This window comes from Leuresthes tenuis, unplaced genomic scaffold (genome assembly GCF_036924035.1).
Source record: "Leuresthes tenuis unplaced genomic scaffold, fLeuTen1.0.hap1 SCAF_14, whole genome shotgun sequence".
NCBI lineage: Eukaryota > Metazoa > Chordata > Actinopteri > Atheriniformes > Atherinopsidae > Leuresthes > Leuresthes tenuis.
In genome coordinates this window covers 19271406-19294473 of record NW_027325368.1, presented here as the reverse complement: position 1 = coordinate 19294473, position 23068 = coordinate 19271406, and the positions used below count along the sequence as shown (strand labels likewise).

At 38.0% G+C, this 23068-nt stretch overlaps 1 protein-coding gene across 1 annotated transcript in view; it reads left to right on the top strand.

Annotated features, from left to right (window-relative positions):
- Window positions 1–23068, top strand: part of brinp2 (bone morphogenetic protein/retinoic acid inducible neural-specific 2) — a 204892-nt gene that overhangs the window by 151507 nt on the left and 30317 nt on the right. The window contains exon 6 of the mRNA XM_072364312.1: window positions 2220–2456. Within this exon, the coding sequence (XP_072220413.1) occupies window positions 2220–2456 (237 nt within the window). The remainder of the gene's footprint in view (window positions 1–2219; window positions 2457–23068) is intronic.

The following is a 23068-nucleotide window of genomic DNA, read 5'->3' as shown; positions in this document are numbered from 1 at the left end:
GATACATTTAGCATTAATTAGCTTATATTTAGCTTCCCTCTAGAACATAGATCAGAATGTATGTATCAGAAGAGCTCTGTTCAGTTCACAAGTAGACACAATAATGTAGTTATAACTATTTGTATTCTTTAAAACCTGTTGTTTTTTGCTTTGTACAACTTTCACCCTAAATATGTCAAATATTTATACTATTTTATCTAACAGATTCAAACATACATCATTCTGATCGTTATAATATGTTTGATAGATCATAAAACTGGCTAAATTATTGAGAATGCAGGTGAAACTGAGTCACAAGCAGCATTGTCAATCTGCCTTGATAACATGGAGAGAAACAACAGGCAGCCACACAAGGTTCCAGGTAAAAAGTCAACACCTGGACCAGTGCTTAGGAAATAGCACAGAGAACAGTGTTTGATTCCTTTTTTACTCTAACTTGTTAGCCTGGTTTAAAGACATGCCATGGTACGCCAGCCTTTATCATTCTAACATGTGAACACTTTGCTGCCAGGCTAGCCATTACATTTCAGAAAGAAAGTACAGTATAGTAGGACTCTGCTGGCACTCGCAGCCACTTGTGAAGCAGCCATTCAATTTGTTTGAATGTGCTGCTCCTGCTTTTAGATTCAGTTCATTGAATACTTGAGTGTTTTATGTTTCTTTTTTGTAGAGTGTACCTTCAGTATCCCTATTTTTATGAGGAACAAAATGCATAGAATTACCATCTCCTCACCTATACATAAGACGGTCCTTTTTGTGAGCTGAGGCGTATCATCATAAAATCAGTGCTGAAGTTCAAAAGCAAGTGATCTTGCTCAATGGCAAAGGTTTTATAGACAATACTTCTACTACTCCTGGTACAAGTGACAGAGTGACTGCAACTGAAAGAATGGAAAACACATGGGGCATTAGATAGACAGATCAACAGACCGAGATGAAGATAGCTGGAGAGATAAAGTGAGAAAATGGCTGGTGACGGGAGCAGTGTTATTTAGCTGTCTCCCAAACTGAAGAAACCCCTGCCAGTATTGCAACTAGTGTATGAGCACACATACACACAGACACCTCGAAGCACCTGCCAAGGCGTGGAAGAGGAAAATGTGACTAATTATATCGCTTTCCAAGCCACTGAAAGAGTGAATACCAGAAAAGAGACATACATATTCATAAGAGGGCACAGCGGGATTGACTTGGCTATTGAAAATCATCCAGAATGAGTTTGTGAGGTGAAGAAAGAGGCAGCGTTTGACTTCAAAATGATGATTATTAGAATGGGAGACAGATATTGACCAACAGACAGTTTCAGAGAAACAGCGTGACAACTGCACACCAAGTCTTTTGTAATTTGCCTGCTAGTTGCTAAAAAATAACGATGCACACACACACACACACACACACACACACATAAGCTTCTGATCTGGCTGTGCAGTCATACAACTTGGCTCAATAATTAACATACCAATGTTTTTATTTATTTATATATTTACATAATAAAAGCAGTAAAAGCAAAACCTCTGTGTTATGCTGCTGTTAATAACATGAAGACGAACATTATTTCCTCAATTGGTTGAGTTCTCTATTTTGAAAATTTGATTACACCAATCATTTTAGAATTTTAGAAAGCCAAAGTATGCATGTAAACACTAATAAATCCACATGCATTTTGACTTGTCATAATGGGAGGAGCTTAAGAGTTCCTATCAGGTGTCCTCCTCGATGATGATGTTTTTCCTTCCGGCTTTTACCATAGTAAGACGTGTTATCACTGTCAGTATCTGAAAGTAATATCACTTGATGGAACGCAAGCTGTGCTGTAGGTTGGCCTTCTGAAGATCTGTATCGACGATTCAGTAAGAACTGTCACCTTGGTGTCAAAGAATGCTTTACATGTTGTATGTTTCAGATAATTTTAGTTAGAGATATATTCAGGGGCAGCTTGTCAAAATCTTTACAAAACAACTTCCATCCGGTACCACTGATTTCAACCAGCTAAGATGGTGGTTATAGTATAATAGAATTGTGTGTGGAGAATTAATGCTTTTAATCCTGTAAGAAATGGGATGTTGAATAAAAATGCTATGTTAAGAATGTCCTGTGCTAAAAATGTCACTTCAACACACATCCGCTTTTATCCATGTGAAAGCATGCAGAGCATGCTTGAATAAAAGCTATCTATTGAAAAAGAAAAAGCTTACCTTGTGTTTGACATTTCTCTATAGGGTTGCAAGATGTCCTGCCAGAGTTTTTGCGTGGGCGTTTTGTGGAGGCAGCCCTCAGCTATGTGGCATGCAACTCAGAGGGAGAGCTTCTCTGCCGCAACAATGACTGCTGGTGCCAATGCTCATCCAGATTCCCGGAATGCAACTGTCCCTTTGCTGACATCAAGGTCATGCAGGAGAACCTGGAGAAGAGCAAAGCAGCCTGGAACAGCCTCAACCAAGAGTTCATGGAGTCAGGTATGGACCGCTACTGTTTAAAGGCAATCTGTTGAGCATCCTTGAGGTATAAACAGATTGTGTTGAACTGTGGCAACACAACCAAAGAAATATGAATAAAAAAACTCAGCTTGTTACATATTAATGGTATGTTTTTTTGGCTTAAAGCAGGTTTGAGGTCGGTTGTTCAGCAAGTGTTGCATCCTGTCATATATATTGTGTCATTGTTGTGGACTTGAAGAAACATAGATACTAAAACAGATATAATGTGTCCCTCTGTTCGTCATGACTGATGGAGCTTCATTGTGCAGGACCACAAAGACAGGAGACAATTCTTACCTTTAATTGCTTAAAGGAAGATAAACTAAAACTTTACCCATCTTTAAGGGTTATTCCAGTTTATTTCAAGCAAAATGATATGGTTAATCTCAGTCTCTGCTATCTCCATGCCATTTCTGTACTATCCACCACTATTCTTAAAATCAGAAAAAAGCAGTTTTTTCATTTTCAGTTTTTCTCTCAAAATGAATTTACAGTTTAGGACTTTAACTTCATGTGACATGCAGCTCTGTTAATGATAAACAAACACTGGCTTAATGTTGATGCTGGCTGAGGATTCACTGACTGTGTTACAGTACATGAATAAGAGAGACAAGCTGTGGACAGCTGGATGGGGGCTGTGTTGCATAAGTTTGTTTAGCTCCAGTTTCAGCTGTAGCAGGTGGGCTAGCGATGATTTATTGCTTCAAGCTTGATGCAGTTTATGCTCACTGCCACTGTGTTTATACAGTGTGTACCTGTGAAGTGTTGCTGTGATTATGTTCATAATCAATCATGAAATTTAGTGACAAACAAATGAGTAATGAGCGATAACCAAAATGGAGTATGGCTTTGTTACAGTCGTGTAGCTGACAACAGTTACTGATTGAATTATTTTACATATTTGTGTTTAATTTTGGATACCACACTGCATGCACGATGTTGTGTATTAAACCCTTTCATGGGTAGAGTATAACTTTAAACAGACTTTAAACATATCCTCTTCCTCCTCGTGAAAGATTGGTTTTGGTCCTGCTGGCTCAATAGAGCTAATCTGTTTGTGTGTCCAATCCCACTTTGGTCTTTTGGGTCTCACAGGTTTTTACCACACTAACATGTTTTGCAGCCAGCGATAAACATCTCAGTCATAAGATGCCCACTGCAACTCATCATGAGAAAGGACAGATACATAGTTAAGTAGCTTATCAGTAGAGAATCTGAGTGCCATCTAGTGAGAAATGATTTAATCTATTCTGGCCACAATTGTTGCCTGGTTAATTTTGGTTTAATTTGGCTAACAAGTTGCTTATAAAGCTTAAATTTGGTATTAAAGAATTAACATTACTGAGGTATATTGAATTGTGCTCGTAAAGTGCGATATAAACAATATAGATCCATACACTGGACAAGATTTCTGACCCTGATACCATACCTCCACTCAGAATTATGCAAATGGAAGAGTATGTTTTTAGACTGAGATAATTCGCTTTGTGTGAGTAAAAAAGTTATAAATCTCAGGGGACTTAAAATGGTTTTGCAGTAAGATCTCTCAATTAACAAGCCGTTGTTGCGCTAAAATCAAATTCACTTTTCACAGTTCAACCCCATTTTTAGTCCAGTTTAATAAAGCAAACTAATTTCAAGCTTTACAGTGTGACTGGTTTGCACTTTCAAATAGAGTACATTTATGCTATATGCTAATTTTTCTTTAATTATAGTGTTATATGTTGCAATATTGTTAGTAATTGTTAACACTTATGAAATATTTATTTCTTAACTTGCAGCATATAAATATAGTTCTTGTTTTATGAGGCTTAACAGGAAATAGACTGAAGTAATTCAAGAGGCTAGACTTCCAATATGATAATCATCATCCTGAGGATTCGTATGATGCGGATCCCTTCTTACATAAAATAGCCTCAGTGTTAACGGAATCTATACAATATGCCGTAGAAATAAGCCAAACCATTTGAAATTCATCTCAGTCTGACATCAACTTCACAATCCATATACAGATACACCTTCACAGATGTTATTTAATCAAACTATATTCACAGAAATCCTATTCACACCAACTCAAAATGTGCTATTAACAAATAAATGGTTTAACCAATGCTCAATAAGCAGAAGCTTGATGAGCACGCCTGCAATTAGCTACAGCAATGAAGCAACACGGCTTCTCTATTTTTATCACTGTCACCTAATCCTAACCTCATGTAATGTGCAGTGTTTGTGCAACTTCTTCAAAAATGATTATCAGCTGCTGACACTGTTTAACATTTTCATGGGTTTCGCACATGATGTAAAGCTATATATACATTTTCACAATTTCCTCCCTTACCTTGTTGCCAAGCAACAACCAAAGCTTTCTGATTTAGTTGCCTCTTTATTTTACTTTCCTATTATACTATTTATCTTCCGATTAAGTTGAAAAATAAGCTGCTCTTCACCAATTAATAGAGATCTATGATCTACAGCAGCTTTTGTACTGACTGACTAATCATGTGTTATCCCGCAGTACTCATAAGTTGCGTTCTTCGTCAAGAAACAACTGTTGTTCTGGTTTAGGCCACAAAGCTATACCAATCAGTCTAAGCAGTAGGTTGGATGAATTTAAGTGACTGGAGACTGGCAAAAGAAATAAGGGATTATTAGTATTTTTTGATTATTGACAGCCCGGATGATCGTGTTTGCTCTTGTGACTTCATCCATTTATTTTCCAGACCACTTTATCCTGGTTAATGTTAAAGTAAGGCAAGTTAAGCAAGGGAGCTGAGCTAGAGCATGGGAAAAGGAAGAAAACGTTCAATTTTGGTATTGATTGGGAACAGTTTTGTTAGAATAGTGCAATACTGCATTGATTTTAGTGGAGGATGAGGACACTGAGCAATCTGGTTCGTATTGATAGTGAAAAAGAATAGAACTTTTAAGTTTACAGAGAATAAAAGTGAAAGTTTTTTTTGCCCTTTTTGTTGCCCTTTTTACATTTACATGATAACTTTTTGACTGTATGAGTCATCCCTTTTGAATGAAGCACTATTTAAAAGTGGATGATTTTTTAAATAATATGGAGATTTAGTATTGTCTCAACTCATTAATTCTTGGTAACACAGCACTCACATTCTTATTGAGCAGAATTTAGGCTGATATGCATTTTCAGCTTTCTTGCTGAAGCAACTGGAGACTTACTGTAGTGATGTTACACAGTAACGCCACTGGAATCAAAGTCTTATCTTTGCACGCTGAGCTGAGGTGGCAAAGACCCCATAAGGTGTACAGTCTCTCTCTTGTTGCATTGCATTTCAACAAGCTGGTCTGCTTTATCAAAACTATTTTTCACAGTCAGCGACACAGGTGTGTGATGTAAAGGTGGCAATGCTGAAGACCAACAGGGCAACAATAAATTGGCTACAGTTTTTTCCTTTGCTCCATTTCAACACATCACCAGCTCACCTCTTAATGATTTGGAAGTTGTTGGCAGGATTTTATGGTAGTGTTTCCTACACTTTGCCGTTTTGTGTCTTACTGCAGAGTTCAGGTAATGGAGTGTGTGCTGCCATTTGTGTGGAAATTGCGTGTTACACAGCATTTCTGTGCATTCATTTAGCTTCATTTTGACAGCACCTGGTATTCCAGAGTTGCTGTTTTTTGCTAGGTATCTAAACTTTATATAGATGCACTGACAGACTGTCAGTGACAAGAAATACCAGTAATTGCGTTTTTTCTTATTGTGCTGACTACATGTTTTTCATCAAAAGCAGAGCTTTTTGCTGTTTATAATGAACAAAAAGAAAACCTTTAGTGCTTTCGGAGTCTTGTGTCTATGAGTAATGAGCTAAAAATGCCATGGAAGACACATATACACACACAGAAGGATGGCACAGGCGTCAACTGCACTGCCACAGGCATGTCTGTGTTGGAGGGATCATCAAAGTTTCATCTAATTTTAGGGAACACACACAATCCATTTACACATTCACACAAGTGCCTTGCATGGGGTAAATTTGAATACAATATAAATGCAAAATGTTGAGTGAAGCTAATCTTCATGGCAAATATTGTTTGACTTTCAGAGCTTTGTGTTAGCTTTGTGTTAGTGTTTCTCCTCTCCTCTTTCTGTGTTTCTATCTCACCTCTTTTCTTGCATCTCCTCACTCAAACATGCAAACTCACACACACACATCGAACACACACGGTGGTTTTAGCTTTGGGGATGCCAAGGAAGTTGGGTTGACTTTCATCTGCTGGGATGGGCTGATAAATTTATTGTGGCGAGGGGAAAACAACTGGGGGGGTCGTGCGTTTGATAGATTCTCCTTGCGTGTGTCAGAGAGAGAGGGAAGGGGCACAAGGAAGAGACTAAATCAGAGTATTTGTGAGAGAAAAAGGGGGAGTAATGCCCTTAAACCTAAGTCACTCACCATTTCAAAAACAAAGTCCTAAAGCTGATTTGATAGCTAGATACATACACACACAAACACAAACACACACACACACACACTTACAAAGAGCTCATTGCTCTAAATATTCTTTGCTTTGTGGCTAGAAATAATGTGGTTTTGAAGGCAATATGTTCTGGGAAGTTGAATAACCTCTGTATCATCACACCTTTTTTTTTTTAATTGGAAACCCACCCAGTTTGCAGTCTTAGCACAAAACCCTCTAATATCTACAATGTCCTATTATTTATATTGTGTCTGCCATGGAGCTAACATTTCTTTATGATTGCCTTGGAAAAACTCTGTCTTGGTTCTCGTGCTCATGTGTATTTATTATCACTTTGTGTAGGGGATGTTGTAATGTATCAGAACTTATGAAAACCACGATATTTTAAAAAGATTGAAATATTAGCATTATGCTGATAACATACTGGACATATGAAAAGAGGCTTTTTTTAAAATGATATTTTCTTGACAAGAAGACACAGATGAATCTAAGAATGGAGCTTTATTCAAGCGCTTGCACCATCATATTTCTTTTTATTTCTGACTTGCTTGCTAGCCGGCCTCTTTACTGGATAATGCCGAACAAACTTCTAACTTACTTATTTTTCCGAGTGCTGGTGTCTTGCCGGCGACTTGCCCAAAATAACATGTACAAGCTGCCATATATTGTTTTAGTGCCTGTCCTACATGGAAACAGGCTGTCACCCAATCTCTGCATCTTTTGTAGCTGCTTTTTGTATTTGTGCAAAGGCACAAAACTTACACACTGCAAACTGAACAGAATTTCATAATCATGACATATGATAATATCATGATGAACTGTGTCCCAGTTTAAATTGTATGGATAGCAGATGTTATGACTATCAGTTCATCAGGTTGCTTTGTCACTATGGATTGATGTAATTGTTTTACACAGGCTTTTTTACAGACTCTTTCCGCCAAAGAGAGACCAAACACAAAGATGCATCCTACAGCTAACATCACTATTATGTTTTGTTTTAATGTTTCATCTTCTTTCAAATTTTGTCAAGTCCAACTAACATTAAAGAGATTTCATCTGTTGTGATCTGCATTTTCACTGAATCCCGAGAAAAGTCCAAAATTAACACAACATGTTTGCCTGTCAGCGTCCAATACAGGCAAACATGTTAGAAATTCTTTTCAAATGTGTTGCTCAGCTTATTTGCTATTCTCGGAGGAAGAAACAGACTGCCCTGGTAGGTTTAGTTTAGATATAGGATTTTCTAGATATTTATGAAAATATTCATCTTTCTGGCACTAATCTTCTCATTTGTGACCTTGGAAAGGTATTATCCAGCCAGAACAGAAAGTTATTAGTCTGCTCTGGTAGCTTTGGTAGGTTTTATGTGGAAGATAGATGGACTGCTCATCCAGTCACCTGTTGTCACAAATTTAAAAGTGACCTTAGCACCAAAGAGCTCATTATCTTTGAATATTTCCAGAAGCAGGACAGTATCTCTGGGACTGATTGTAAAAGAAATACTGTAGAAATTTGTTTTTTTATTATAATGACTAACCAACACCACAAGATGGATTACTGCACTAGTTGAGACACATTAAGATTAAATAAAACAAAATTATACATGCATTTAGCTCATTAGGGTGGGCCATTACTCCACCAGACATTATTATGACTGACTTCAGACAATAATTAACTCGCTAGTCTCACTTAGGGGTTAAAATTAGTACTGTGTATCAGTAGCATGTCCCATCCAACGTGAAACCCATTAAGCTGGATCTTTGTGTAATTACATCAGCTCGCATACTGATTTCTCTGTCTTGTGGGGTGTGAGGAAAGTGTATAACTAACAAATGAGGTCCCTCATTCATGTGGCATATGATGGAATCTCTTGGTTATAAAGATTCAATTCCCTCCTCCAAGGGTGGGCAGGAAGTGACGTTAGAACCACACGGAGAAAGACTGAGGGAGGAAAAGGGAGTTGTCCATCTTCTGCTCTGTTAAAAGGATGTTTGTTAAGGAGGGAACCAAGTTTTCAAGTAGATGTTTCCATTTTTTGGATATGTTCCTTGTATTTAGTACATTTAGTATAATTAATAATCTGCTCCGATAAACAAGGGTTTGGCTGGATCTATGGAATTCTTTGTGATGACATAAAGTGTCTGCTATACATGCACTGCAAGTATATGTGTTTAAAAAGTGAAGCCATTATGTGCTTGCTTGCATGAAAAGTTTCAGCCCAGCTGTATATCATATTGTTCTTCTCATTAGTGGATTGATAATAAGAAAAGTCCATAGTGACAGTGAGTAGACACATTGAGATGAGCATTTAGAGGTCAGCATTGTGAGGAACTGTTGTATCTGCTGTTATCGCATTATTTGGCATACTTGCCATTCCAACATTAGATTTATATGTCACATGAAAAAGCATGTTATGACCATAGACCAGCTAGTCAGACCATGCATCAAAGCACAACATGATAAGATTTGTGTGCTGTTGTGTTTTACCTTGACAGGACACATGTAGACTTCAAAGAACAGGCTCTCTTTAAGAGACCTCTCAGTAATCTAAGTCTACCTTAACTAGAATAGCAATTAAAGCTCTCCAACAAGGCACAAATTTCACTTTTGGCACAAGAACAACAGCAGCCACTGAGGATATTTGTTCCAATAATTGCTCTGCATCGTTGCACAGCAGTAGCAAAAACAACAGATGAAGGAATAACAGATGTTCTACGTTATATTCACAAGCATTTTAGAACGAAAGGCATTTGAGAATTATTTTAGAATAGATGCTTTTCCAAAATGCCATTTTCTAAGGCACTGATGAATTATGTCACCTTGCTGAATGTCACATCAGAAAATGTTGAAAGTAGTTGTCTTTGAAGACTATTTTGTTGATTAGTTTGTTGTAAAGAAAATGAGTTTTAAAGATGAAAATTTATTCTCTTACTCTGTGGTAAGTATGCAGATAGCTTTGCTTCTATTTACCCTGTTTATTTGCTGTGTTTGCCTCTCAACTCATACCCAAAGCAATATATTCTTGTATAATCAGTCACATGAATTGCATTGGACGCACTCTTATTTGAAGTAACTAGGATACGGTTTCCAGTAAGAAAAAAAAAAAAAACACACACTGACCAGAATCTACAATAGTGATACTTATAAACGAATCACTTGTCCTCATTAAATTCCATTCATATGCACTGCAATTAGGTAGAGTGAAATCTCAGTGGAAGATAAAATACAGCCAGACGTCACTTTAATCCAAAGCTACCTTCAGATCAATGATAGGAGGCTCTGTTTAACCATCATCTCCTTATTGCAACTGCCAGCAACATGTCATGGATCATGTTTAGCTCCCTTTTAATGGTCTTCTCACCTTCTGCCTTCTGAATTATATTCCTCTTCTTGTAATTTTTGTAACAAGTTACAGATCATCAAATTGTCTCTCTTCCTCTATTACGACAATGAGAACACATCTCTGTGAGCTAACAGGATTCTGTTTGATTCTCTGTTCCACTCACAAATAGTCCTGGCATGGATATCACTCTATGCTATCAGGACTCCATTGCTTTGAATGCCAGCCCAGTTTCTACTTTATTGCTGTCATAAAACATGTTGTCTTGGCTTATTGCAAATGCACTTCCTGGATTTCTTAAGACAAAACCACAAAGAGGAATTCTTATATTCTTTTGGCCTAAACATGGATGTCAACTTGGCTGAACATTGTACAACAATTCCTTCTCATGTAATTTCTTTCACTTATTTCACGGATAATGTTATGTTTGACAGACTCAGTCTTGGCTTCCTTAGTGTTCCTTACTGGCATGCAAAATGTTTATTGTACTTTTTATATTGTTAAATTAATTTTGTTAAATTGTTATATTACAGCACATGCGTCGATAAACTATTTAGATGATACTACTCCAAATATCCCTTGCTTGATAAAGTGACTGTCTCTTCTTGCTAGGAGGGAATGACATTTTAATTATGTTTAGAATTTAAAAGCCTTATGAATATAAACATTACAGGGTGCACCAAAAGGGTGCAGTTACATCGGATATTAGTTCTAACTTTTTCATTTTTACTGTACATTGAAAGTTAATGTCAAAAACACATCATAAAAGTTCAACTTTAAACCACAATATGATCCTTTAGAAATTCCTTTACAAGCTTTTATTAAAAATGATGACATATCGTGAGGAAGAAACTCTACTAAATGTCAAATAAATGTTATAACATGTTTGTCACAGTTCAAATGCAAGAAAGCTTAGAAATAAAATGTTAACCTTGTAATTACCATCCAAAAATTGATATCTTTTAAGATCAAAATTAGTGGCACATTCAAAACTATATAGTACAAAACTATGTTGCCCGCACCAAAGAGGATAAAGGACAAAATGCTGTTCACTGCTGCTGTTGCTGATGACCTGCAGGAATTCAGATAGGGATGTTGCTGATAAATAGCTCTGGAGTTTGTTAAGCATCCGTAAAGCCTAGAGGGGACAACAAAAACAAAAGACTGGTCAAAGACTTTTTCTAAGTCATAAATGTGAGGTATGAGGTATTTATTAAGTTGTATTGATTTAGTAATAGCTAACCTAGAAACTAAAAAAAAGTTCTTGACTGATGAGTGACTGATTATTCTGGAATGTCAGGTGAGGAATACCTGATAGGAATGTATTGGAAAGGTTATAATATTTTTTTATATATTCTGCATGATTCCAGCAGAGAAGCACAACAGGAGAGGATCCAAACTGTCCTCATTCTTTCTAATCTTGACATCTTTGGCCCTTAGGGGCTTTAACATACGTGGTAAAAAGCTGAAGAGCGAATGGACACCTGGGGAAGGCAATATATATTATAATTGCCATTTTCAGGAAAAGTCCCTCTGCAATTATTTTCAAACAAATGGCCAGAGGCAGGGAAATTTTGAAAGCTGAAGATATCATCTGTACCTAAGGCTAAACAGCGCTCACATTTAATATATAAACATAAAGAAGTGGTGACTTTATTTATTGGAGTTGACTGCCTTCCAGGATTTTGCCAAGTCGGAGATAGAATTAAGTTCAAGTAATAAACTGACTTGGCTGCTCTGCATTTGAGCCTTTAACACCATTGTGTCTCACATTTCTTTACCAAGGCTAGAGCCAAGGTGGAGGTATGTGCATGTTGTCATATACTCGTGTAATCATGCAAAAGCAATAAAAGCAGTTCTCACTGGATGTAATGGAGATTTAGAGTATGGGCAAAGGAAGAACCTTTTCATATTGGTGTAAATTAGGATCACTTTTGTGATCAGGTCAAATATAGCACTGGTCTTAGTGGAGGTAGAGCCTTCTGAGTGCTCTTGATTGTCAAGTGGCTTCTCTGCCCGTAATATTTCACATTTTGTTACTCAATTCAAAATAAGTTATATTTTTATAGCACCAAATCACAACAAATGTAGATACAATCCAATTCAAGCCAATTAGGATTCATTGTAATCCAATCAAACAAATTCATCAAATTCCAAATGAATCCAATTCATACATACAAATCCAATTCAAAGAAAGTCGCCTATCTAAGAAAACCAACAGATGTCAGCAAAACTTCACTTTGATCCAAGTCTCCTGTCCTGAGCATGCACCAGGCAACTGTGGAAAAAAAACTAAACTTCCTTTTAACAGGAAGAAACCTCTGGCAGAACAAGACTCAGGAACGGTGGCCATCTGCCTCGACCAGCTGGGGTTCCAGAGGGCAGGAAAGAGTGAACAATAAGCTTCATAACACCAGACCAAAGATACCTGCTGAGGAAGAGAAACACAAGTTAATGACAACAATGATGTTATTTGTACATCGAAAGAAAAAAAAAGAAAAGGGTTATTGCACATATTCTATCTTCAAATCATTTAATGCTTTTTCTCTATTATATAATGTTAATTTTATATCAAATGTATTCGTCAAAATCTTGAATCATGACCATTTTATGATAAAGGTTTGCATAAATACTGCATTAGGTAGCTTCAATGTGGGCAAGAAAAAAATAATTAACAAAAACTTTTATAATATTAAAAATTTTAAATGTTAAATTTCTGAATTTTTGAATATCTATTAGAGACAGAACTGAGGTGTAACAATATATAACAATATAGTCAGATGTGTTCATGTCAGTAGTCAAGAGAAATACAACAAGTGGATGGAGAAGGAAAATGACGGATTTTCAGCTAAATAAACATGTACATAAAGCTACCAGCAAGCCATAGTTTTATGGCCGCCATATTCTAGAACTGCAACTCACCTGGTATTAAAACACCTAGAAACAGGCTTTTGCAGTATTTTTTGGACAAATGAGCTGTAGTATTTCGTTGAACCTTTTCAGATTAAATATGGACTGAAAGCCATCTCCTAAACCTGTCTGTCAGTTTCTGGAAGATACTTGCATCAGTCAATGGGACATAAAGAGGGCCGAAACATTCAGATAAGCCTATGGTCTTGTTTTGAGATCTTATGATATATAATAGCATGTATTTTCAGTTTTGCCTGCAAGGATTTCAAAAGTACATTTATGTCATGGTTTATTTAAGATTAAAGCTACCCTAGCATGCACCGGATGAGAAGTAGGTTAGTCCTCATGCAGAAGCCTGCACCATTCCTTCATTAATGATGACTGAAAGGAGAAGCAGAACAGCTGGAATTGTTTGAGGAAATCTAGAGTAAGACGTTAGCAATATTTCAGAAGTCTGCAACTAGACCAGGGGCGCAAGGGTATTGTGGAGTAAATTCCACACTTTGCATTTTATGTTGAATGCGTTTAATGTTGAAACAGGAAGCAGTGTCCTTTGGCAGTGTGGTGGCATGCAGAGGGCAGCTATAGCTCAGAAAACATAACAGTCATCTGCCAATAAGTGAGTTAGTAGTTTGATTGCCATCTTCCCCAGTCCAAGCCTCTGATGCATTCAAGGGTGTGTGAGCGTATGTATGAAAGAGAAAAAGCCCTACACAGACTGTGCAGACTAAGATGGATGGCTGACTGGGTGAGTGTGGCTTATAGTATAAAAGCACTTTGAGTCGTCAATGGGACTAGAAAAGTGCCATATAAATCCAGAGCATTTACAAGGGCTGTAGTTTTGTGTGAAACAAAATGATTTCTGCCAGTGAGCTGTGCCTAATGTTGAACATTTAACAAGCATACTGTATCTATAGTTCTCAGAGCTTTACCAGGGGCTTTAGTTGCCTGAGGTCTATCCATAAATTTATCAAATGAGCATCTATCTAAGTTTTTTGGGTGTGGCGTTTCCCATGTTGGAGGTGAGTCTTAAGTATTTCATGTGGTGGGGATAAGGGCTGGAAATTACATTAGATTAAGAAAGAGACACATTGTAGTGCTGTGGCTTGCCTCTAAACGCTGGTTAATTAGCCATTATTTTCATCAATTATTGTCATGTGAAAAAGAAGGTTTAACATATCAGGACATAATGATAAAAAAAATAAAATATATACTTCGTATCGTGTATTAAAATTAGGGAAATACAACCTCAGAAGAAAAACAACACAACTTATTGCATCATGTAATTTATATATAACAAAAACTAAGCCAAAACGCAGAAGCAGTGGATAGAATACTAATTATGCCCTTATTGCTTCTAGAGGTATTACAGTAACTCTATAAACATATAGGTTTTGGCATTTTTCCGGTCTTAACCAGTATGTTAATGTAATTCCAAGAAGGAAAGATATCAACAATTATCTTAGAAAAGCAATTTTTGCTGCCCATCAATCATCAAACGAGTCCATCATCATTACACAGAGAGAAATGTAAATCAAAATGGAAAACCTTTCAAGACAGTTGCCAGTCCTAACAGGAGTGGACGGCTCGGGAGGTTTACCCCAAGGTCAGACTGTCCAATACTCAGAGAGAACATGGCAGCACAGCTTAGCTTTACAAAGCTACGTTTGAGCAAACCACAAGACTTCTGGAATTCCTGAACCAATGTGATTTGGACAAATGCTGCAGACCTCACTGAACTGAACCGACACTGTAAAAAAGTGTGGATCACAATCCACTCACAACGATGTGTCAGAATGATAATGTCATACAGAAAATGTTTCCTTGTCATTATTGCTGCTAAAGATTAATCTACTTAAGTTACTGAATCACGGGATGTGATTAGTTTGTCAGCAGCTGCTTTTGCATTTTGACTTTGACTAATTGAATGAATAACGTATCTGTGCAATATGTTGTGTTCATATCGCCTGGTAGGGACCAGATGTTTATTTTTTATTTTTACTGCCCTGATAGGTAAAATGTGAGCGCTAAAAGAGGGTCTCTTTAATGGCTTTTGTAATGTTTATATGTCTTCATTGGAGTATTCAGAATTAACACTTGAAAAAACTTTCATTTTGATGCCATTCTTTAAGCCAGAAAGGCTCACTATGTTCCTCCAAGTGCACCAACACAACACAAATTCAGAAAAACAGACATACATACACCCAAACATCAATGCTTTCAAACTTTGATTAATCTCTAATGGATTTCATAAAGTCTACTCTGAATTGGTCACACTTCTCCTGTGGTGATGTTGTTCAGCTACTGAGTGGTAAAAGGTTACTTCTCCATTTCCTGGCCTTAACGAGAGCTGAATCACATCAGAGTCCAAACTTACCAACTTGACAAAAAATGCTGATGATTTAAAAGCTTTTCATTACAAAAGGGAGGGGGTGATTTGAAAAAGGCAACATAATTTGATATTCAAAGCTTTCTGACAGTATTTTAAAAGACCTCATTATCAAAATATCCATTCATTTTCAGTAAAAAATATAATGGCAAAGTTAAAGCGTGTGATATAACCAAAAGGCCTCCATGTTTCTACTTCTCAAATCTCTGCTTTTCTCAATTAATGTCAGAGTGTATTACACATGCAATCAGCGTTTGCCTTCAAACAAAACTAGAGGCGTGCCCTTTTCTTTTGAAAGTGGTTGAATCTTGTACCAGGCAGATGGACTGAGGGAGGGAGGGTGCTGACTCTTCACTTGACCCGCCATGCTCTCCCCTGCCTCTGTATCAAATGCTCTGACACACAGCCTACACACTGTGCTATTGACAGCTCTGGCCCAGCAGTGAAAAGTAGGATTTTGCCCGGGTGATGGGAAAATTGTGAATAGTTCTACTTTTTCAAGCAGCAACGAGGCTTCACACGTTAACGTGGGAATCCTGCCCAACAGATGGACCACAGTCAGATGACATTGAAAACCCACTGTTGACTTGTTTATATGTGCTACCTCCTCTGTCTCACTTGGGAGGCAATCTTGCAGATGAGTTAGCATATTTGTTATCAGAGAAGTAAGACAGCTGTCCACAAACAGTCTTATCTTTGTTTGTCACTATACCCGTTACAGTGTGAAATCCATAATACTTCCAAAGTCCATCTCTCAGGGTATTTGGTGTTTCTATTATCTTCTTGGGACAGCTTTGCTCACTAGTTTCCTTTGGTGAAAGTGCTGCCAGAGTGACCTCTTGATCACAAGGCTCAATACTTCTAATGCATACAGCCTATGGTCTTAAGCAGTTAAAGGGTTCAGTTTCAGAATTCGTATTGGTTACCGAGATCTCCAGTGTCTAAACAGATGTTTGAACTTTGAAGAAAAAAATGACAGCCTCAGTCCACTGTGCCCCCAGTGTAAAAGCTTTATGAAATGGTTTTATAAGTCAGTGAGCAGTCTCCCTGCTGGTAGATAAAGGAATGTCAGGACTCACATCTGAGCTATGATCGAAAGTCAACCAATATTTAGGTGCACTGTGAGAATCACACCTTCTCTATAACACTGCTTGCTGTCATGTGGATTTAAGCATCTGTAGAATGATCCGTGGTTTCATGAAAGTAGGAAACAAAGATAAAGTTTGGAAATTATTTAGTGTACCAGTTTTTTTTTTTGCCACTTGGGAGCAACAGAAACACCCTGAAAGTTTTTTCTGAACATATCCAGCTGTTCTCAAGCAATTCATCCGTTTTTAATCTAGTAAATGTAGTTCATGCCAACTCCTGAAGAAAATACCATGCTGTGATGTAACATAGTATTCAATTATGTTTGCTTCAGACTGTTTCTTTTTTCGATATTTCTCCAAAGTTCTCTGTGCACATAATTCCCCTAAAGAATAAACCTTTTAATTTGTGAACTTAAGTGAAATGACAGCCATGCAGTCTATATGTGCAGATGCTTCACTATTCCTTTAAAGTGTGTAAAGGCCAGATGCTCTGCTGTTCATCCACAGCTAATTAGCACACATATAACTAGCATATTCGAGTAAATAAATTGTAGTTCTTTTGTGTAAGACACACGCCTTATGAGATCTTCCAAATAGTCACGTGTTCCTGTTTTTTTTTGCCTTGCTTATGTTGACATCTGCCTTAATTATTGTGGAGCTAAAGTCTTTTCCTGTGAGTGTTATCTCAGTGCAAAACTCAGTTATTTAGTATAAAACATAAAGCATCTTGTTTCCAATGCCTTAGCCTCTCTGGCTCATTTTGTCTGAACCAATCCTGTTTCGCTTTAGAAATCCTGCAAACAGAAAGCAGCCACTGGTCACTGTTGGAGTGTTACATTAGGACCAGCGGGGGAGTAAAAGTATTTAAATGGCTTTCTCTACAATGTGTGGAGAGTGTGTGTTTCATGTTTGTGGAGATGACTGCACTGAGGCTGCCGGTCACCAGAACACTGTGATGTTTCTCACAAAGTCTGTTCAAATAACAGCGAGGGTTGTTTTTAAATCACAAATCGTCTGTTCAAGGAACAAATTATGTCAGTGGTCATCCACCACAAATGCATCAGGTGGTGACATAAAAACTGTGCATGAGGTGGACTTTGGATGTCTTGATAATCACCATCGGCATCATCTTTGATAAAGGAGATCTTTTCTTTATTCATGTTATTTCTTGTATCATTTCCTTATTTCCTTTAGCAATAGAATGATTGGAACATTATTTCAAAAGGAAAGGGGATAACGCATCTCAATATTTTGCAACTGCATGTTTTCCATGTTTCCCTGCTCTATCACACCTGATTCAAATGAGTGGGTCAGGTCTTTAAGCTCTGCAGAAGGCTGAAGACGACCCATTCATTTGAATCAGGTGTGCTGGAGCAGGGAAAGATTGAAAACATGCAGGTTGCTGTGCCTTGAGGGCCAGGATTGAGAAACATTGGACAGGGTCTGTATCCAGTTACTGTGTCAGGCAGCCACTTTAAATAAGTGTACCTGTGAGGCGCTGTCAGTCTGTCAGCCACCACACCTTGGACAAACTTAAAAAATAACCTGTCTCTGGACTACTGCTTCCTTCATTTGTGTTCTTATATATCTGCTTTTTTAATACTTTAGTTGTTATGTTAGTAAACACATCCAAGTAACAACAAGGCATCAGTAAACCGGCAGCCTTTGGGCTTTGCAAGGTAAAAATTGCTGTTTTTCCCTTTTTTCCCAGAGGCTTCTGGATGTGGTAGGAAGGGCCATTAGTTGTATGCAATAAAATGTGTCTAATCGTATTATACCTGAACTTTCTTCTTGCTTCCTGTATGCCAGAATATTGAGCTCTCTTCAAAGTCTATGAACAACTCCTAACTTGTTTTGTGAGTTTTGTCTCCTATTCAGCACGGAATTGAAAATGAGATGCTAATAAACACAAGTTCCATATGTAAATCAAGCTATATTTTTCAGTCTGAATACTTTAATTGTCTTTTAATGCAATTACAATCAGAAAAAAGCCTGGTTGGAATATTCGTTATAATTGAACACTTGGTATAGATATTCAGAGAGTGGGAAGACGAACGAGGTTGCCGTTTTCTAAAACACTGAAGAAGTATATTATTCATCTTCAGAACTTGTCAAGTCAAGTGAGTAAATAAATCATAGCAGACTTAACGAATAAGTATTAAAATGCACTCCTCAGAATGTATTTCTATACTCTCTCATAACCCATACTATGTTGAAATGTTTCTCTGAACATCATGATTCTTTGATGTCTTTTAGTCTTTCCTTTTAATGCTTGTTTCTCTCTGACTTCAGTGGTCAGTAGTCGACCCTGTCTCCCCAGCTTCCTCAACCCCCAGCTTTTTTAAAATACTCCTCATTATTGCTGCACAAATTCAGACACAGATGGAAAAGGCCGAAGAGGAAGGAAGAGGAGGATGGAGAGAGTGGGCAGTTGATTTCTTCATCTTCGTGTCATGGTGGAAAGCGATGATCTCCCAAAAGACTTGACCGCTGGCGTCGGCGAACCAGCACAGATGTCTGAGGAGGCGGTTTTGGCGGGAGGGGGTGAAGAGGGTGGCGGATCTGAGGATTATGCTGAAAGACAGAGGCAGAGAGATGCTCTGAAGTGACATGTAACCAGATATAGATAGGTACAGTTTGATTTTTGACTCAAACCAAGGAGCCAGGGGCAGAGACAAGGGGACAGAAGAGAGAGAAGCCCAAAAAGAAGCATCAATGGTGCTCAGTGTGCTCTTTTTATACCTTACGTATGCAACACCCAGGCCTATAAATAGCCCAAGGACTTGAGTCGCAAGCTGACAAATAGCTGGGCGGCGGCAGTTCATCTAAGGACGTTGCTCTGGGTGAGAGGAGGTGACGCGAAGGCTCTCAGAGGCATAACCTGGTAGCTATTAATCCTTTCACACATGTAGAGAATAAAACGATAAGGTAGAAAACAGAAGGATTGTAAATCAATGCAGAGATGGAGAGGAGGAAAAAGGGATGAGGAAATGGGAGGACATGAAAGCACAGAACAGAAGAGAAGATTAGAAGGAAAGATGAGAAGTGGAAGAGGAGAGGAGATTAAATGAACAAGGAAGGAGGAGAGAAAATGAGGAGACAGAGGAGGATTTCCACTTTTAAAAAAGTACAGTATCTCTGAGATATGTGAAATGTAAAGGGGAGAAAAGCAAACAATGAGAAACAGAGATAGATGGTCAAACATGAAATGGAGCAGAGTCACTTCCCAGTATGTGTGATTTTCGTTGTTGTTTGCAAAAGTACTGCACATTTGTGTTAAACCGAACAGCCTGTAAGAGTTTTTCACAGCAGGGGATAAAAGCGGGCTCAGCTGCAGGATACACACATATAACACATCAACTTCCATATAGATGGAGATAAAAGGAAAAAGAGGAGGTCACAATCCCTCCAGGGTGTGTGTGTGAGGGGAGGGTGTTGGTTAATGTAATGAATACCACACTCTTATCACTTCTCCTGCCTCACTACTTGTAGACAACCTCTGTGAAGCATAGCTAAGATGGTCGTATGGTTGTATGCTATCAGGATGCATCGCTTCCCAGGTAACCAATGTGGCTGGAAACTTAAGATAATGAGTTTGCAGAGTTTAAATTTTAGTCAGCCTGAAATTTAGACTCAGGAGAGTTTATCATGATGGTGTTAATCGGTAAACATGCACTTTGAACTCGACGATGGAGGTAATTTCATGTAGCCCAGGGACAGCGGTGCCATTAATTAACGATTTAGCTAAAAAAAACAATAATAGAAAGCAAAAATAAAGAACAAAAGTAGAAAATAGCTCATAGAACCACACCATGACTATGTTCAAACAAGCCACCTGCATGTTTCCTCTGGGATATTGAACTACTCCTCCTCTGAGATGATCTCCAGTTATTTTAGGCTGACGTCTTTGCCATCACTTCAGACTTATTCCCTTCAAATATTCTGAGCAGGATTAAGATCTGGACTTTGGGTAGGGCACCCTGAACCCTTGATGCTGTTCTTTCTTAATCATTTCTTGACCACTTGAGTCATGTGGCTCTGATCATCGTTTTGCTGGAAGGTTCAATTTCCTGTGGCCAAGTTTTTCCTGCAGACTGCCTGACGTTTTTCCGCTAAAACCCTCACATAGTCGTACTTTCCAATAATCCTCCAAAGCTCATGGATTACTACCATGCTGATCCTGATGAATCTGAGCCAGACACTCGTGTGGACACTGTACAAAGCTGGTCTTCACAGACATCCTCCAAGGAAGACTCAGATTCACCATGACAGATACACAAAAGCTTCATAGCCTACACAAAAGCTTTTTAGCCTTCACAAAAGCTCATGTGGAAAATAAAGAAGGTTGGGTCTAGTAAAATAGCCAGTTATGTAAGATAATTGGACAAGATTAAGATTCTACAAGAAAACATGTTGGAAAAACTTGGCCTTCAGTAGCAGTGAACCTTCCTAAAAAAAATTGGCTAAACTATAAATACAAGAATCAATAAATGTTTGTGATGTCAGATATTGGACTTTGGCATTTAACACAAATATTTCTCAAGGCTATGAATAAACAAAGGTTTCAATTACAAATATTAACATTTCTGAAATAATAGGCAACCAACCTAAAAAGGGTTGGTTTTCCATTATGGAAAAAATCATATCAGCTTCAAAAGTTGGAAAGATTATATACCAAATAGGAGCAAAAATATCCATCCGTCCATTTTCTAAACTGCTTTGGTTGAGCCTTCAGCCTTCACTTCCAAAGCCATGCACCCAGGAGGCATTGTTATCAGATGCCGGAGGCACCACAACTTCTCAGAGCAGAGCAGCAGTGAGGCTCCATCCAGATTTTTGAACTTTTTCCCAACAACAGCAGCCACCCTGCACTGAAAACTTAGAGCTTTGGCATGGTTGTGCATCCCCTCTGAGCTGATTCTATGCACAGCTTTACAGACACAGATACTTTGTGTTTTTTCTTTGCAAAATTAGGGAAGAGTCAAAAGCATATGGAACAACTTGAAACGTAAGCTACCCTTGTTTGTGTTTTTGTTGTTTTTTTGGTTATTGCCATATGTTGGTTACATTGGTTTGAGTCCTGCTTTGTTTCAGCCGCTTGCGTTCACATTTTTTCTTCTTCTGGTCACTTTTGCAACCTGACAGAGACCTTTCTTTGATTAGGTTTTTATACTGGCAGAGGAGCTTGTGTTGTACAGTGATTATCAAGGCTGTTTTGTTTGGAGCAAATGCTCTGGCCAGGGTCTCCTAAAGTGAATAATTCTGTGGGGCAAATCCAAATACAAGACATTAGACCTTGATGGAAGAGAGACATGAGAGATGTTCAAAGGAGGGGTCTGGTGTAATGCCTGCTCGGTGGCATGTTTGGAGTGGATTTCAGATTAAAAAAAAAAAAAAGATACTTCTGGTCATTAGAATTCAAATACCATAAATGTAGGGAAGGATATTAGAAAAATGTAAATAAAACACTAGGGACCATGAGCAGAATGACAAATTAAATGAAATACGTCATAACTTGAAGTAAAACATAACATAAAAGATCGGAAAAAAAATCACAGTAAGGCACAGAAAACGTTACCTTACATTAGCTTGGAAAGAACAGCTGGAGATGTGCGAGCTGTTTAATGCAATTAATGAAACAAGTTTGGCCAAGTTTGGAACTAACAAACACAGAGAGTCAACTACATTTTACATGCTTTTGTATAAATGATGGACAGATCCAATTTGGCTCGTGAAATCATGGTTTATTCAGGGATTCTTCTGAAAATCTCATGTTTTGTGAAGAGTGTATTGCTCATTGTTATTGCTGGTGAGTGTTTCCCAGCTGCTGGCCTGACTGGCTGAACCAAGGGTCTCCAAGTACCAAGTGCCAGTGTGTCTCTCAGGAGACTCAATTAAACACACACCTCATCAAATGTTGTCATTTCACTTGTGTGTGTGTGCATAATTGTGTTACTTCATCTGTTGTTAGTGTAAGTCACAGCTGCATAAGACCATGCAAAAGGCTCTCTGTTAATTAGGTGCTCATTACTGACTCTACAGCCAAGGACAGTTTCGTTTCCCCTTTCAGTGCCTGGAATAAAGTTCTTCTCTTTTAGAATAAACTTACTCAAGGTGAACAGCTGAAGAGCCATGCAGGTGAACACAGGTCATCTTTTAGTGACACATTATTTATTCAGACACACTGCTAAGCTGTATTTATTGTCATTAAATGAGAATTGTGTCTCTGCTGCCTGAATCTCAGTAAGTGGTCAAATTACACGGGTTACACTAGCAGTCGTGGTAGACTTATGTTATGCCAGCATTGCCTGGCAGAATTCCAACTGGACCTAATTTCTGTTTATATTTTTGAAGAGGATTCAGTCATAACTGTTTGATGGCTGTGGTATTTGACTCTGGATGTTTCATGTACACCAGTGTA